The 14,961-nt window shown below is 39.8% G+C and overlaps 1 protein-coding gene and 2 non-coding genes across 6 annotated transcripts; 1 reads left to right on the top strand and 2 right to left on the bottom strand.

The window, feature by feature from the left end:
• The first annotated feature begins 285 nt into the window (after positions 1–285).
• trnap-agg lies at positions 286–357 on the top strand. The gene has a single exon. It is a non-coding gene; the product is annotated as a tRNA-Pro (tRNA).
• A 333-nt stretch (positions 358–690) lies between these two features.
• Positions 691–762, bottom strand: trnap-cgg. Its single transcript has one exon. It is a non-coding gene; the product is annotated as a tRNA-Pro (tRNA).
• Positions 763–990: 228 nt separating this feature from the next.
• On the bottom strand, positions 991–12,713 carry dyrk1ab (dual-specificity tyrosine-(Y)-phosphorylation regulated kinase 1A, b). 4 transcript variants are annotated; one of them, XM_046389371.1, is made up of 13 exons: positions 12,454–12,713; positions 11,863–11,941; positions 9,973–10,042; positions 8,115–8,311; positions 7,717–7,809; positions 7,400–7,588; positions 7,003–7,150; positions 6,625–6,911; positions 6,317–6,463; positions 5,808–5,948; positions 5,355–5,658; positions 5,069–5,193; positions 991–4,641 (listed from the first exon to the last, which is right to left on the bottom strand). In XM_046389371.1, exons 3-13 carry the CDS (start codon positions 9,983–9,985, stop codon positions 4,054–4,056), a joined length of 2,232 nt encoding a protein of 743 aa, XP_046245327.1. In that variant the 5' UTR covers positions 9,986–10,042; positions 11,863–11,941; positions 12,454–12,713; the 3' UTR covers positions 991–4,053. The 4 variants fall into 4 exon arrangements, with proteins under 4 accessions (XP_046245327.1, XP_046245330.1, XP_046245328.1 ...); XM_046389374.1 differs by lacking the exon at positions 9,973–10,042 and having other exon boundaries at positions 12,454–12,541; XM_046389372.1 differs by lacking the exons at positions 11,863–11,941; positions 12,454–12,713 and adding an exon at positions 11,012–11,842.
• Between the last annotated feature and the right edge of the window lie 2,248 nt (positions 12,714–14,961).

The raw sequence follows: 14,961 nt of genomic DNA on the forward strand, positions 1-14,961 counted from the left end.
GGCACTGTATTTACTAAACCAAGTGATGTACGCTAGCTTTCATACGATAAGCCGTTTTTGATGTAGGACAATAAGTAGTCGTATGTAATGAAAACAGACAGCTAGCTGTTCTAGAAAATTAATCAATTAGGATCCGGTAATACTAACTTCGTGATTCCGCGGGTTGGTAGCTACGTCACTAGTTGTGTGTTCATTCTAGTAAATGCGGTGTCTAAAATGTCAGCTTATGAAAGTAATAAATCTGAATCCTCTTCATCTTAGTTGTAAAACGACGTTGTACAAGGTGGCTCGTTGGTCTAGGGGTATGATTCTCGCTTAGGGTGCGAGAGGTCCCGGGTTCAAATCCCGGACGAGCCCAATTTTTTATTTTTTTAAAAATTTTTATTTATAATATGTCAGCGTTATATCCCAAGGTTGTCTTGACGATCATAACGCAAAGGCATGTGCAATAACGTTATACAGTATGTGGCCTCAACTCTCGCCACAGGAACCCACAGCACGATAAATACACGATAAATGACCATCATCCGAAATCCTTGCAGAGACACCATCACAGAGCATAAAATGAAGGTACTGCAAGTGACGACACCGTGTCGTTTGAAGCTGCGCCGTACGTTTTCACGTAAGCAATTTATCAGTCACATTTTTTTTTTTTTGGCGGAAATTTTGGATGAGGACTAAAAGGGGTGAGGGCTCGTCCGGGATTTGAACCCGGGACCTCTCGCACCCGAAGCGAGAATCATACCCCTAGACCAACGAGCCGGAACAATTGGAATGATCCTGTATTATCTCATAAAATACTGTGACATCCATTTGTATCTAGTCTGTGGCTGTATATTTCAGTAGTGTTTTGTACTACAGAAAAAAAGCATTGTGTAGTATATTTCTGTGGTTTATGTATGATTATGTTAACATGGATGAAGAATGAACAGTTGGAAATTAGCTAATGTAGATGGAGCTGTCAGAGAACAATAAAGACACACAGAGCAATTCAATTAACTTCTTTTTATATATCATACATAAGACTGTCTTAATATAATACAAAGGGCATTGTCATAAACACAGCAAAGTCTTGACTAGATCTTACAATCTGTGGATACATGGACTTATCCTTTCCCCCATGCTGTTCAATTCTATAGTGCATGTTGCATGTACAAAAAAAGTGAAAAAATGTGAAATCAAAAATGAAAAGGATAAATCCAAATTAAATACGAGGATTTCAACTTCTGTTGGGTGTTCAGATATGTCAACAAGTATACGTGTTTGTGTATAACCCACAAACTCAACAGGCTTATGAAAGATGGAACCTTTTTTTCAACCATGTGCTTCTCATAGAACCAAAAAGTAAGGTTTGTGATGTACATGCACTTACAATATACCCTGTGAAAATTATTAAGGTTTGAAGATCTAGCTTTCCCTGTTTGATTCAAACCCTACCTCATAGTGTTGTCCTGATGTAGTCAAGTACCTTTGCCAAAAGGCAAGGTTTTGCCACTAAGAAAACAGGAGTTCCTGCCCACTGAATGGTCACCAAATTGACAAACATAATCAACATACCAGCAGGAGCAAGGTAGTGAGTTCTATACTTCCTTTATTAAAAAAATATAAATATATACATAAATTCTATTTCAACTATTAAAAAGGGGCTGCATTTCATGACAACTGCTCTAAATAAGAGGTCAATCAGCATGATCTGAAATAGGCGCACACTTACGAGTCACTGCAGTCAATTTTTTTTCTTTTTCAGTCTTTATTTTTGGAATGTTTAGTACCAGCATGAGTGCCAGTAATAAAACCACTGGCAATTTCTTAATGTCTCAAATTCTGCGGGGTATGAAAAATGATTGCAAATTTGCAATTAACCTTGACATCCAGATAAAACCCCAATCTCAATATAGGTAGCTTTACATTTGTGTTTGTGGAAATACCAAGCATGAGCTCTTATGATGGTTTCTCCTTTAAAATGGCAACAGCATGACCTGTGGCCTGCCCTTAATTTGAGAGGTGGCTGTGGGCAGGTTTTTCTGTCTAATTTCAAAGCCGGTAAAACGAGCAACAGAAGAAAGAAAGCACTTCAAAATCCCTGATATAAAAAAAAAAAAATCTTGTTATTGACTATGTTTTGAGGACATGCATGTCTGCCTAGGCAAAGCATGTGACTGTGGGCTGACGGACACCCTTTCCCTTTGAATAGGACAACAATCATGGGGGAACTGCCCTACCAAATCAGAAAAATACCATTCAACACAAACTGATTTGCCACAATTATTCTGCCAAGACAATGACATAAAGTCTTGCTTCACGGCAGAAACAAGCCAAGTTGACCAAATGATGTATGAAAGGCAGCAAAACCCTTTGAAATAGTATGATGGGGGCAAAAGAAAAACGACGACACAGAAATAGAACGCATTAGTCTCCTTTTTTTTTTTTCTTTTTTTTTTAAACCATCAGCTTCTATCTTGCTACTCCGGAGCCTGCAGAGTAACTACCAAATTCTCTAACATACCAAAGTTTTAAAAGACTCCCAAAATAATCTACCAATTAATATGGAAACAGTTTTGGTAAAACGTTGCAAACAAATCTGGCCAGAATACACAATAGCCAACGGTCTCAACAACGGTCTCCAGTTTTGCTAAAGTAATATATTGCAGCTGTTTGTATTGACGTTAAAATAAGATCTTGATAAACTTTGCGTCAAAGTGGTGAACTGCTACATTATTGGTTACAGACACCTATATGCTATAAAACAACTGCTTTGGTATAAAAACATATCCAAAGGGAAAATAAATTCTTGTAAAATTCACAGCATAATTTGAGGAGAAAAAAGGCAGTCACTTAACTCATTTTTTTTTTTCTTCAGTTTCCATGTTTTGGATGGAGAGACTTGTGCAGGTGGTTCTGATGAGGAACTACATGCAAAAGGGAAAAATAACAAAACATAAAAGGGTAGACTCTGGAATAGATAGTTCTTTCCACCGCAAAATCCTTAACCAGTGAATAAGATTTTTAAGGAAGTAATGTTTAGGAGGTTGTTGTGTACAATAAGACCCTGTTATGTGGGGCCCTGCTGAAGAAGAAATCTTTGTCGAGAAAGGCCTCAAATTACCATTCTTATTTACCTTTTCTAAGTTGTTTTAATTTCCTTAGAGAATTAAGGGCTGTCTAGAGAGAAAAATAGAGAAAAGCCATCTTAATTCAAATGATAATGTCCAGCTCCATCCCATTCCAAGTCCATAAGTCATAAGGCCAAAGGGTTATCTAGAACCAGCCACTGACTGTCTTCCTTTTACTGGGCTGGATCCTTTCGTCTCCCGTGCCCATCGCTGCTCTCATCTGTGCCGGGCCCGGTTGCAGCTTGCAGGACTACGGGGCCTCTAGGCCTGAGGGGTGGTGCTTCCCTCTCCTTTGACCCGGCTGGTGTCAGTATCCACCTGCAGGGTCTCCTCTCCACCCGGCCAGCACACGCTATAGGGACTCCACTGCTATGTGTTCCCCTTTAACAGAGTTACACAATACCGACCAACAACAAGAAATATCACTGCAAACAATTCCCCTCATTGTCAAGCTACAGGATTCACAAGCAGCTTTTACGAGAAATTTCACTTAAAAAGGGCAAAAATAATTAAGAACCAGTGGAACAGTAATGTCAGGCAGTCCACGGTTTGAACCAAAAGAGGACGCCAAGCATTTCATCACCAACAGCTACCTGCAAAACAGCTTCAAACTTCGCTCTGAAATGCTCCTTAGAAGATTTTGCCACATAATACCATATGGTGATTACTTGGTGGTTACATGAAACTGGTGAAATGGTAAGATGGATGTCTCAATCTCACTATGGTTATTCCGCAGTATTATTTTGTGCCTAATGATTGCAAAAGAAAAACTGATGAAAATTACATATATACTTTTTAACAAAGGTTTTTCTCTGTAGTAGCGGTTCAGTGATATCTCCCTTCTGACGTGAGCAGCTTTTGTTCTCAACACACCTTGTAGTAAAAAACACCACCTTAAAAATGACGCACAGGGGGAACACACAGCCAAATGTCAGTGCAGTCACGAGCTGGCCATAGAACTCTGCTGCACACACACTCCAGTCATTGGAGACTCCTCCCGGTCCATGCCCTGCCTCATGCCCAGGTGACCTTCCGCTAGGTAGTGGGCAGGCCCTGTGTTCGTGCCCATGGAGAATGCAGGGTGCGCTGCCATGCCAGTCTCCTGCCGTGGGTTCGAGAAGGCACCTAGCCCCATGCTCAGCCCACCATTCTGACCAAAGTCAAGGGCTCCGGCAGGCAAATGGCGGAGCTGGTAGGCCTGGTTGCCATGGTTCCCAGTGGAAGAGGACGATGTAGAGGAAGAGGAGGCAGAGGAAGACAGGGAGGTCATGGACAGATGGCCATGAACCACCTCCATGGAGTCCTGTGTCGAGGAGCTGTGTGTTGGGGAGGTGTAGTGGCGTGGGCGTGGGCGTGTAGCCATCATCTGCCCGTGGTGGTGATGAGTATGTGAGTGGGGATGCAGGGCCTTAGGGTGTTGAGGGGGAACATGGAAGGTAGTCTCCTGGACTGGGTGGGTCTCTCCAGTGACTGACTCTGGTCCAACGCCACCTCCCCACACCAGCGGGGGTGGGTAAGGCTGTCTTGCCTGTCAACGTCAAGAGAACAACAAGAGTCAGTTGTAGAAGCTTTTATTACTTAATGTTATAAACTGTAAGGACACTGATCTGTTCTTTATTGTTTAAAATTACATGATTTTCAATTTTAATAAATTTAGTGAAATAAAGACTGAAAGTTGACGTAATTCTCAATTTAGGAAGCATGGCAATTATTTGTTATTGTTACATGCCAGAAGCTGCAAAACAATCACACTCAATGAAATCTCATTTCAAGATAACAGATCTTGAATTTGATGTTGATTCTCCCCTAGATTGCAGCATCATTAACAGTATTTAGTAAGTAAGTAATTTCAAAGGAATTTGTTTATTAGATAAATTTTAATTCTACTGTTTAAAATCACCACAATAACGCCACTCAGTATGTGTTACAATAGCAGCTCCCTGTCGCTTGCTGACCTGTGGGCAGAGACTGTCACCATCGATGGCAGGCAGTGCCGTGCCGAAGTGTCCTCCACTGTGCAAGTGGTGATGGGTAGGGTCTGATCTTGCTCTGCCACTGGTACTTGTCCCAGATGAACCTCCTGGGGGTTAAGCAAAAATGTCACGAGTGCAGCCTAAATAACTGCATGTAAAATATGTCAAATTCTCGGAATTAGATGTTTAATAAAGCACACAACCCATTTTAACAGTTTTTTTTAATAGTTTTAATTTTGGATCTGCCCAATTTTCAGGTGGCAGTTACCTGAGCTTGAGGAGGTGCTGGAGGTGGTTCCTGAAGACTGGGACTGCTCTAATGCGGGGCTTGTGGACACGCTGCTGCTTGTATTGGTCCCCTCGTCCGCAGTCTTCTTGAAGAAGCTGTGCTGCAGGGCATAGTAGGGCTGGATGCGGCTCTTAGGGTCATAGTCCAACATCCGGAGGATCAGGTCCTTGAACTTCAAGTAGTCAGCAACAGCATGGCCAGACTCCCCCGCCCGCCGGCCACCTGGACCCCCTGTCTCCACACCCAGGATGGAGTGGAGCTTCCGCGAGGCTGGAGGCTTATACTGTTTAAGGCAGAGAGCAGAAAGATTAAGAGAATTAGTCAAACACGACTTATTAATACCATCAAAGAATCTACCTTGGTTTTGACAATAATCACAAAACACAAATTTCAGTAAGAGTCTAACAGCAGGAAAAAAAAAACTGAGCTCACCCTTTTGCCATCTTTGGTCTTCTTAACACTCCATGTACCATCCGAAAGCTTCTCAAAGAACTTCCTGGCTTTTGGGGCTAGGTCCATTATGTGATTAGGCGGGATACCAAGAACCTCGACTATTTTGTTCATCTGGTCGACCTGGGTTGAACGTTATTAATCAAGTTACTGTAACATTTACATGGGAGCATCTCCAACTTAAAGGACAATACATCAGGTACATTTTTATACCCAGTATATTTGAACTTGTCAACCAACGTTATCCTGAGTTAACATTAAACATTAAGGTTCAGATAAGTGGGCCAAAACTACTGAAGACAAAAATTTCAAGGTTTGACAACTGAACAATGTGTGATATGTTTGAACTTCTCAATTTTTGAGGTCCACATGACATTATCTGCATGAGGTGAAAAGCTGCAAACTAGCAGTCAATGAAACCATTGCCATTCAAAGTCATATTACAAAAGCTAACATAGAACAATACAAAGTAGTATTTCAGGTTCTTATACCTCATTGGCTCCACTGAAAAGAGGTTCTCCAGTGTGCATCTCTACTAAGATGCAACCCAGGGACCACATGTCGATGGCCAGGTCATAGGGCATTCCCAGCAGCACCTCTGGGGAACGGTAGAAGCGACTCTGGATATACTGGTATATCTAAAAAGAAAGCATAGGCAGTCAGACCCTATTTGCCTGTAAACTCTGAATAATCTATTCATTAGACCTAATGTTTCGAAGCAACAACTATCGAACACCTCTCAGGGATATTCCGTCAGATATTCATTATATTGCTGATACAGAAAACTGCAGCTAGATACCCTTTGCCCCAGCTGGCATGAACTGCCAAAGTCCACTATTTTGATGGCACTCCTCTTGGGGTTACAGAGGAGGATGTTCTCAGGCTTCAGGTCACAGTGGATGATGCTGAGCTCAGGCGTGGCCAGGAAGAGCAGCGCCGTGCATAGCTGCTGGGCAAACTTCCGGGTGAGGTTGAGTGAGACGCCACGGAAGTTGGTATTTCGGAGTAGGTCATACAAGTTATATGAAAGCATCTCAAACACGAGGCAGAGGTGGTTCCGGAACATGAAGTGACGCTTTAGGTGAACTGCAGTAAAACAAATCGTACCAGTATTAGTCATATATAGAGGAAGTTGATGGTCTTGTCAGATCAGAGGCAATTTGTAAGAGCGCATTACCGATGTAGTATTTCATCTCGGTGTCATGTTTGTTCATGAGCTCTAGGAGGCGCACTTCAATCTGGGCTTGATTGAGGAAAGCTTTCTTGTTCTTGATGATCTTAATGGCAACCCATTCTTGCTCAGCACGGTCATATGCTTTCACGACCTAAAGATGTCAAGAAATTCAAGTAAAAGTTAAATCAAAATTGTGTGTTTTGTAATAAACAACACTTCAAGTATGAACAGCGTATGAAAACTCTTCAGTAAATGGCATCAAATATGTTCAGTTTTTATACAGAGAAAACTTAAACCGTCAGTTGTTTCTCCACATTCAAGACAATTTTCTCTGTCATGTGTATGTAAACCAAGTGTTTCTTCTTGTGTGTTTGCATGTGTGCAATCTATTATTAAGCACCTGTCCAAATGATCCTTTTCCTATCAAGGAATCAATCTCATAGCGGTCCATCCACTTCTCCCCATTCTTGACGATGTAGTCATAGTTATCATCGTCATAGCCATCATTAAAGACTTTCCTCTCTTTTTTGTGACTGGAGTCTTCACCCTGACCCTGTTGGTGCCGTCGCTTCTTTTTTGCATAATACACCTATAAAGTAACAATAAAACAATTCACATGACCAAACTTCTATTATTCATTAATGTTCAAAGTTTCACAAGTCTCTACAATGTAACAGATTATACAGATAGATGCATTTAAGGAAAAACAAAACCAACCTCATTGATGTGTTTGTATGTTTTGATAAGGTCAATGGAGAGCTTCCTCAGGGGAGCTGAAGTTGGGTCACGAAAGCACTGGGGCATGTGCCTCTGAAGTACCAAAAGGGAAAAACCACAACATTTAAATGAGCAAAAAACATAGACAGTACAAGGAAATAACCCAAATTCCTAATAATGAAAATTAAAAGGTCATTCAATATATTTAAAACAACACACGTTGCACAGTACTAAACGGCTGCACAAAAAAAAGCATTTAACAAGTAGCTACTCTGCCTGGTGACAGCTGCAAAAAAGGAAGTACACTTTCATATCACATTAAGTATTGCAATTCTTGTAACATTACACATTCCAACTAAAAGAAATCCAAGCGCTGGAGTAGGGTAGGGTTAGTGTACCTGATTGGCAGTGAGCTGTGGTGTCTGGTCGCTGTACGGTAAGACCGTAACAGATTGGTCAGTGCTTGGCTGGTGGCGGTCACTGTACTGCTGGTGCGTATGGGGCATTGGAGCAGCCATCTGAAGACCAGCAGTGTGTAAAGAAAAAGAGGGCGCAAGCCGGACGGACGAAGGTTTGCATGCTGAAGTCTCTCCTCCTGGAAGAAATTAATACTGCTATGAGTTGAACGTTACCTTAAATCAACATTACATGTAAAAAGACACACAAAGAAAGAAATGGGTAACACTCTCGGTGTAAAACAGTCCTGTTTCCTCTTTTGCACAAGATATTTTTGGTCCAAAACTAAATAGGTAAGGATATTTGCTACTTATTGTACAGATCTAACATAAACAGACATTATTTCCTGCTCTATCTAACCAGTCAGAATTTCCAGAACACAAAAATATCTAAATTTACCTTTGGAAGAGCAAAATATATGCAAAATGCAAATTATACATCTTTAATATTTACATGTATGTTGAACTCATCAAGAGCACACATTAACACAGACAGAAATGACCATAAGATGTTGAGAACAATAGCAAAGATTAATTCATAGTTAAAATAAATGTCAGATTAAAACAGTGTCTTTTTTTAAACATGTTAAGTCAGAAAAATGCATCAAAGGATAACCACAAAATAAACTATAACAGTAATATATCAACCTTTGTGAAGAAAAAGGAGTAGAACAGCAGGTTTAACAGTGAAAAGGGGTGAAAATAAAGCATCTCCACACTATACAGTGAATCATCCTTCATTTTAAGCCAGAAGGAATCAAAAAATTATCAAATAGCATGTTCAGCTATCAGCATCTCTCACCAGACAACACAATTCACCAGTGCTACACAGTAACCACTATTCAGAATCCCAGCAACAGCACCTAATTAGCATAGCCTATCACCACAGAGATACAGCGTGATTTGGCAAGCCCATCAATGCACAGACCAATCACAACGCAGTATGCAAATAGCCTACTTTTGTTGCCAGGGCAGAGCTGCTCCCATTTTCCAATGAGAAAACAAGAAATAAACAAGAAATAAAATTGAACTTTGGCACACTTAGACGCTGCTTTCAACACAAGAGCCTGACAGCAAAATAGCTGCACAGCCCAAAACCTGCACTCCATCTGAGAGCATTAGAAAGCTGACCCAGCTTTGGAAAAGGAAAAAATACACATCCACTGACAGAAATAAGAGGAACTGTAAGATGATAGAGCACAGGCAAAGACTGCATTGTAGGAGACTAAGACATTTTATCATATGTATATCTATATATATATAGATATATAGATATATTTATTTATCTATATATATAGAGATATATATATATGTATTTGTTTTTTCAATGTTCATTCTATTTTTATGTACAGCATTTTAATGGTAATAATATAATAAACAATGCTATTAAAGTATGATTAATCTTGCTAGATAAACCTAAAACTAGCAACTTGTATTTTAATCTTTATACATGTTAAATATAAAAGCACTAAAATAATAAGACTGATTTGTCATCATGACTAGTGTGTCTATTTTCCTGCTTGTTCTGCTGAGACCCAAAAACAATTATCTCAAACAAATTTCAATCATTTGAGCTCTGTCATCAAATATAAAGTTAAAAGGTATTAAATTTCTATAGTGTAGTGTAAAAAACATAGCATTCTTAACAATGATTTAACATTGAGTTTTTCCTAGTTCATAATGTCCTACAATTTGTTAGTCTGGATTTCAGATTCGAAAAAGCAAATTAACTGAAAGAGAAGAAGATCTTAGGTGCACCACTTCCCACCAAAGGGTTAAGGCTTAATATATAGCAGCTAACCTGGATGCATCATCTCCTGTAAAATTTCATATCATCCAGGGAGGAGAGTCCAGCAGCAAACCACAACCCACTACAAAGAATAAAAACAGATCATTATCAATGTGCATCTTTGGTGGGGATTAAACTTGATAGTATTTTTAAACTTCTGTTGAGAAGCATTGACAGAGGACCCCTGGAGAACAGAGGACACCCCAAAACTTTAATAAGTATGCTTGGGGTAAACGTATGAAATTTCGGGAAAATATAGCTGAAATTAAAGGAGGCAATCTGCTCGTGGATCAACAGTAAATAGCAATTAATGCCTAGGCTATGAAATTTACAATGGTCTGAAGCTCTCCTGAAACTGTTAAAAGGTAAATAGTTCAATCAGAGAGGCCCTGACTACATAACACTTAACAAAACAAATCAGGATTAATATTGCTGTGTACCTAATAGCACAGGCTCTCCTCTCAGCATGTCCATCGTCAACAGAACTTTAATTTACAGGGGATATTAAGACCTGACAAAATACTTTCCAAAAATGGGTATCTAAACTACAATTACTGTATGAGATTATGCAAATTCATAAAAAACTGAAAAAGTTTGGTTTGAGCCCATTTTACAAAGACAATGCCTGACATAAGATTAATGAACTATAAGGTGAATTTGACATTTTAAAAATCACCCACCCTAAAGGGAAAATTAAGCTATATTTAACCACAAAGCCATTTTGAAAGCGCACTTGTAGCTCTTTACTCTCTGCTAAACGTTTGATTATTCTTCATTTTCAGTACTGACATATGAACAGTTCCTTTCCTGGCTCGACTCATCACGGCATCAACGGGCCTATTTAGGTGTAAATATAACGACAGCTAGCTTGCTATTAGTAGCTGTATCATAAAAGTGATAGCTAAAGACCTCTGTAACAAGCCTGTGTGTCATCTTCTCACGCCCAAATGATGGGATCCATTCCAGAGCCGAATCAAATGTAACCCATCCAAAACAATTAAAAGCCTAACGTTCGTGTATAAAGACGTTGCCCGAGTAGCTCTGTACTTACAGATGATGGGGTAGATCTCGTCATGGTTGGAATTTAGAAAGCATATTCAGTGTTAATTCGCGTCCTCTCCTGCTACATATCGGTCGTGTATGCCTCCAATTCCTTGTATAAATGGCAAACGTATTCAGGCTCACGTTACCGTTAGCAGTCTAACTAGCTAACGTTGTCGTCGTTAACGTTACCCTGAAAACTGCGGGAGAAGCAAGCATATCTCTCACCAATCCAACGTTAACGTTAGCTAGTGACGCTGTGTTCAGCCAGCGGGTTGTGGGGCCCATTCAGCTGGTTCGTCAACAAGTCAATGTTAACCATTAGCCAGGTTAGCCGAATTAGCTACCAGGCGTTAGCTAGGTTAGCTCGGTGAGCTTCCGCACTGTATAACTCTAAAACCCAAACTACACCCTTATATATACAGTTAGACATCACAATGACAGTAAATCAAACGGGATCGTTAGCTAGCACGGCAACATTCGCTTAAATCATACAATGACAGTGTCTAATATCACAGGGTTCACACCGTGCCAGCATGACTTTCCGTCCAAGCCCACACAATCCGTTGCACCCTTTAGCTCGCAACAACCTGGAAAACTGTTCACGTCTAACGTTAAAATTAGTTCGTTGACCTACTGACTGAAAGCAATTGTTAACGCTGGCTTCAGCGGAGTGGGCACCGCCACAAAATGTTAGCTAGCCGCCATACCACAAGCTACCGTTCTCAACTTCACTGTCGCGTCCATCATTGTTAACCATTCACGTTACATATAATATACATCTGCGAAAACGTTAATGTGAAATGTCAACGATACGCTAACAAAGCTTAATGTCAAAGATTACAATTTAAAATTGCTCACCTCTGATGGCACGATCTTCATTTAAAGTCCAATAACCTGTATGATGAGGAAACTTATCCAGCTTGAGATTCTCCCCTCCCTGCACGGTTAGCGAGTAATGTTAACGTTAAATCCAATCCCCGTCCTCTGGTCGGCAAACTCTAAGATAATTTGCCAGCCAAATGTAATATGCGTTTCATCTCCAAAGCTTTGACGAACAACATCGGCGATCGAAGCAACTTTGACTAACGTTACTATCAGCTGATGACTAGCAACATGCTAACGTTAACTAGCACGCATAACTTACTAGCTAACCTTAGCGAACTGGCTAGCTAGTTGACAAAATGAACGCAGCTAACATTAGCTACCTACCCTGGCTAGCTGTAGCTTCTCTGGCTAGCCTCAAGCTAACTATTCTAGCTACCGCTAAATAAACCTTATGCCAAATTCTGATTTTACGTTGTCTTTGCAAATTTAGCGTCAGCCACTTCGATAAATACGACAGTAAAGTTAAATCCAGAGTATTTTGATCATGAAACAGAAACCGTGTCCTCTGATAATTTAGGTTAGGAATTTTGTGTCAATTTTCACAAAATGGCGCGCGGTCCAAACCTGCGCAGTGAACCGGCCCGGTGGACCACAGACACGGACAACTGAGTTAGAGCGGCGCCGCCTAATTATTTCAACTATGTTAAAACGTCGGCCTCTTGATCTTCTTAATCCGATCCACTAGACGCATTTCGATATCCAAAAACGTCAAATATATATCCACTGACAGCATTATTCCGGCGGGAAGGGAGAACATTTGAAAAGACTGAGCTGGGAAAAAAACCCTCCTGACAAAATGGCGATGCTCTAGCTTGTTGCCATGGCAACTGTCAATCAAAAAATAAAGTACCCGGATGTACCAATGACGAATAAAATCTAACTGGCCAGAGTTACAGGACGCATATAACTCCAGCGGTGTCTGTCTTCTTAACCGTGTTTGGCCTGTTGCTACCATCCGGCAGAGATTTCAGATTGTGTGTATTTTTGCAATTTTAAACCACCGTTGCCTTTTAAAATTGTAACTTTGTGATACTTTACTACTTTCGCAGTGAGTTGGTCTTTGTGTTTTCCTATTTTTACCCTGACCACCCTCAAATAATTATAATAGTAATGATAATAATAAAAATAATGACAAGAAGAAGATGATGATGATGAAAAGAAGAAGATGAAGGAGAATATGTTTTATATACTCAGGTAAGTTCATGGTAGCCTACTCTATAGCCTATAATTTTTAAGTGAAACAACTGTATTTCCTCTTTTATTTTACCCTCATCTTATCATAAAAGTCAGTCTTTGTATTTCTACACTGTTTCCTTGTGGAGCTACAGTGAAATAATAAAAACGAAACAAGGAATAGGTACTAAAAACATTGTGACTGAAAGAAATCTGATGTACTTGTTTAACTTGGACAGCTGCAGCCTCATATAAGCCTCAGATAAACTTTGGAATATATTTTTGCTCAGTGAGAGGACTGTTGATATTGTCCACCATCATTGACACTGAAATCACTTTAGGAAAGGATCTTATGATAGCCAGTAAGAACAAGAGGAATGACTACAGCAAGACAAACCTGTTTCAATGTATATATGGGCACATGACTATTATTTTGAAACAGACTTGAAAAATTGTGTATATTTACTTTAATGTAGCCTAGACACATTTTAGATTATAATAGTTGTGCCAAATAAGTGAACTTTGATTTTAGTGAGTGAAAAGTATATTGATTGAGAGTGCTTAAGTCAAATTTCTTGCTGTATTTCTAGACATAAATTTTGTTTCTTTTTCAAACAAGTCTTTATTACATCTTGGACTGTTATGATAGTTAGTCACTGCATACAGCAATGGATGTTATTTTCCCAAATGTTCCCATCACAAGAGACTCAAATTAAACACTAGCATGGTATCTGTGATCTGAGTGAAATTGTCTGCTTATGATCCTTGCTGGTTGCATGCAGACCCCACAGTTTTATTTGGTTTTTTAAATTATTATCATCAAAAACTTTTGATCCTGAACAAGGTCACTCTGCCAGTGTTCTGAATATTAATGTTATTAATTAATGGTCTTTAATATTTGACCTTATCTGATATTTGTACATTATTCTGACCTTTTGTGGATATACTGTATAGTTAATTATCTTCTTCAGTTGTATGTTTACTGTGATTTTTTTTATTTTATGTTTAATATTATTTATGGGAGCACAGCATCAGAAGGGTCAATCAGTATTTCACTGTACAATATACAGATATGTTGAGTATGACAACTTAAATTACATTTACAAAACAAATCTTTGTTGAAAATCGGCACAGCAACAGGTTTTGATTGCATTTTAGAAAACTTATTGCACTTTTGCTACTTCAGTCTACTACATTTGGGGACCAATTCTGTGTCCAAAGAGTAGGGGGCAACATGATGTCTTTCTCTCCCCACACCTACTGAGTCTGAATCTAGTCTTTAATAAAACTTTAATGAAATGTTACGAGTTACATTTTGTCACGTGACTTGGGGTCAGTTGTAACAAGCAACCAGTGTAAGGAAGTAAAGACACCATAATACCATCTCCTATGCTATAGCTAGCAGCACTTGTATTTGCACAGGTAGTTTAGCTTTGCAGTCATCAGTTTTTACTTGAAAGCCTGAAAGCTCTGAATGTTCAGAATAAGCTTCTGATTGGAGGAACCGGGCGTGTCATGTTTCCACAGTTACAATTGTCCCCGGTCTCCCAGCTTGGATTGGTTGCCAGTGTGTTTACGAGACTGTTTACACCTGGCATTAGCATGTGTCTTGGGTGATCCCATGACAAATGGACTATGTCACCTCACACCTGGCATTACAATTTGTCTCCACACGTGTCTCTGGTGACCACTTGTGATCAGATCTCACTTCAGCACTCTATGGGAAAATAAACACATACACATATTAGCCAGGTGAAGTTTCCCATCAGTGTCACTGACAGAGGCACTGCTTCAAAACTGGAGTTGGTCCCAAGGCCCACTGCTCCTCAGGGATGGGTTAAATGCAGAGAACAAATTTCATGTACGGAGTCTTCTTCTTCATTTCTTCTTCTTCTTCTT

Source organism: Scatophagus argus, chromosome 5 (assembly GCF_020382885.2).
Source record: "Scatophagus argus isolate fScaArg1 chromosome 5, fScaArg1.pri, whole genome shotgun sequence".
Taxonomy (NCBI): domain Eukaryota; kingdom Metazoa; phylum Chordata; class Actinopteri; family Scatophagidae; genus Scatophagus; species Scatophagus argus.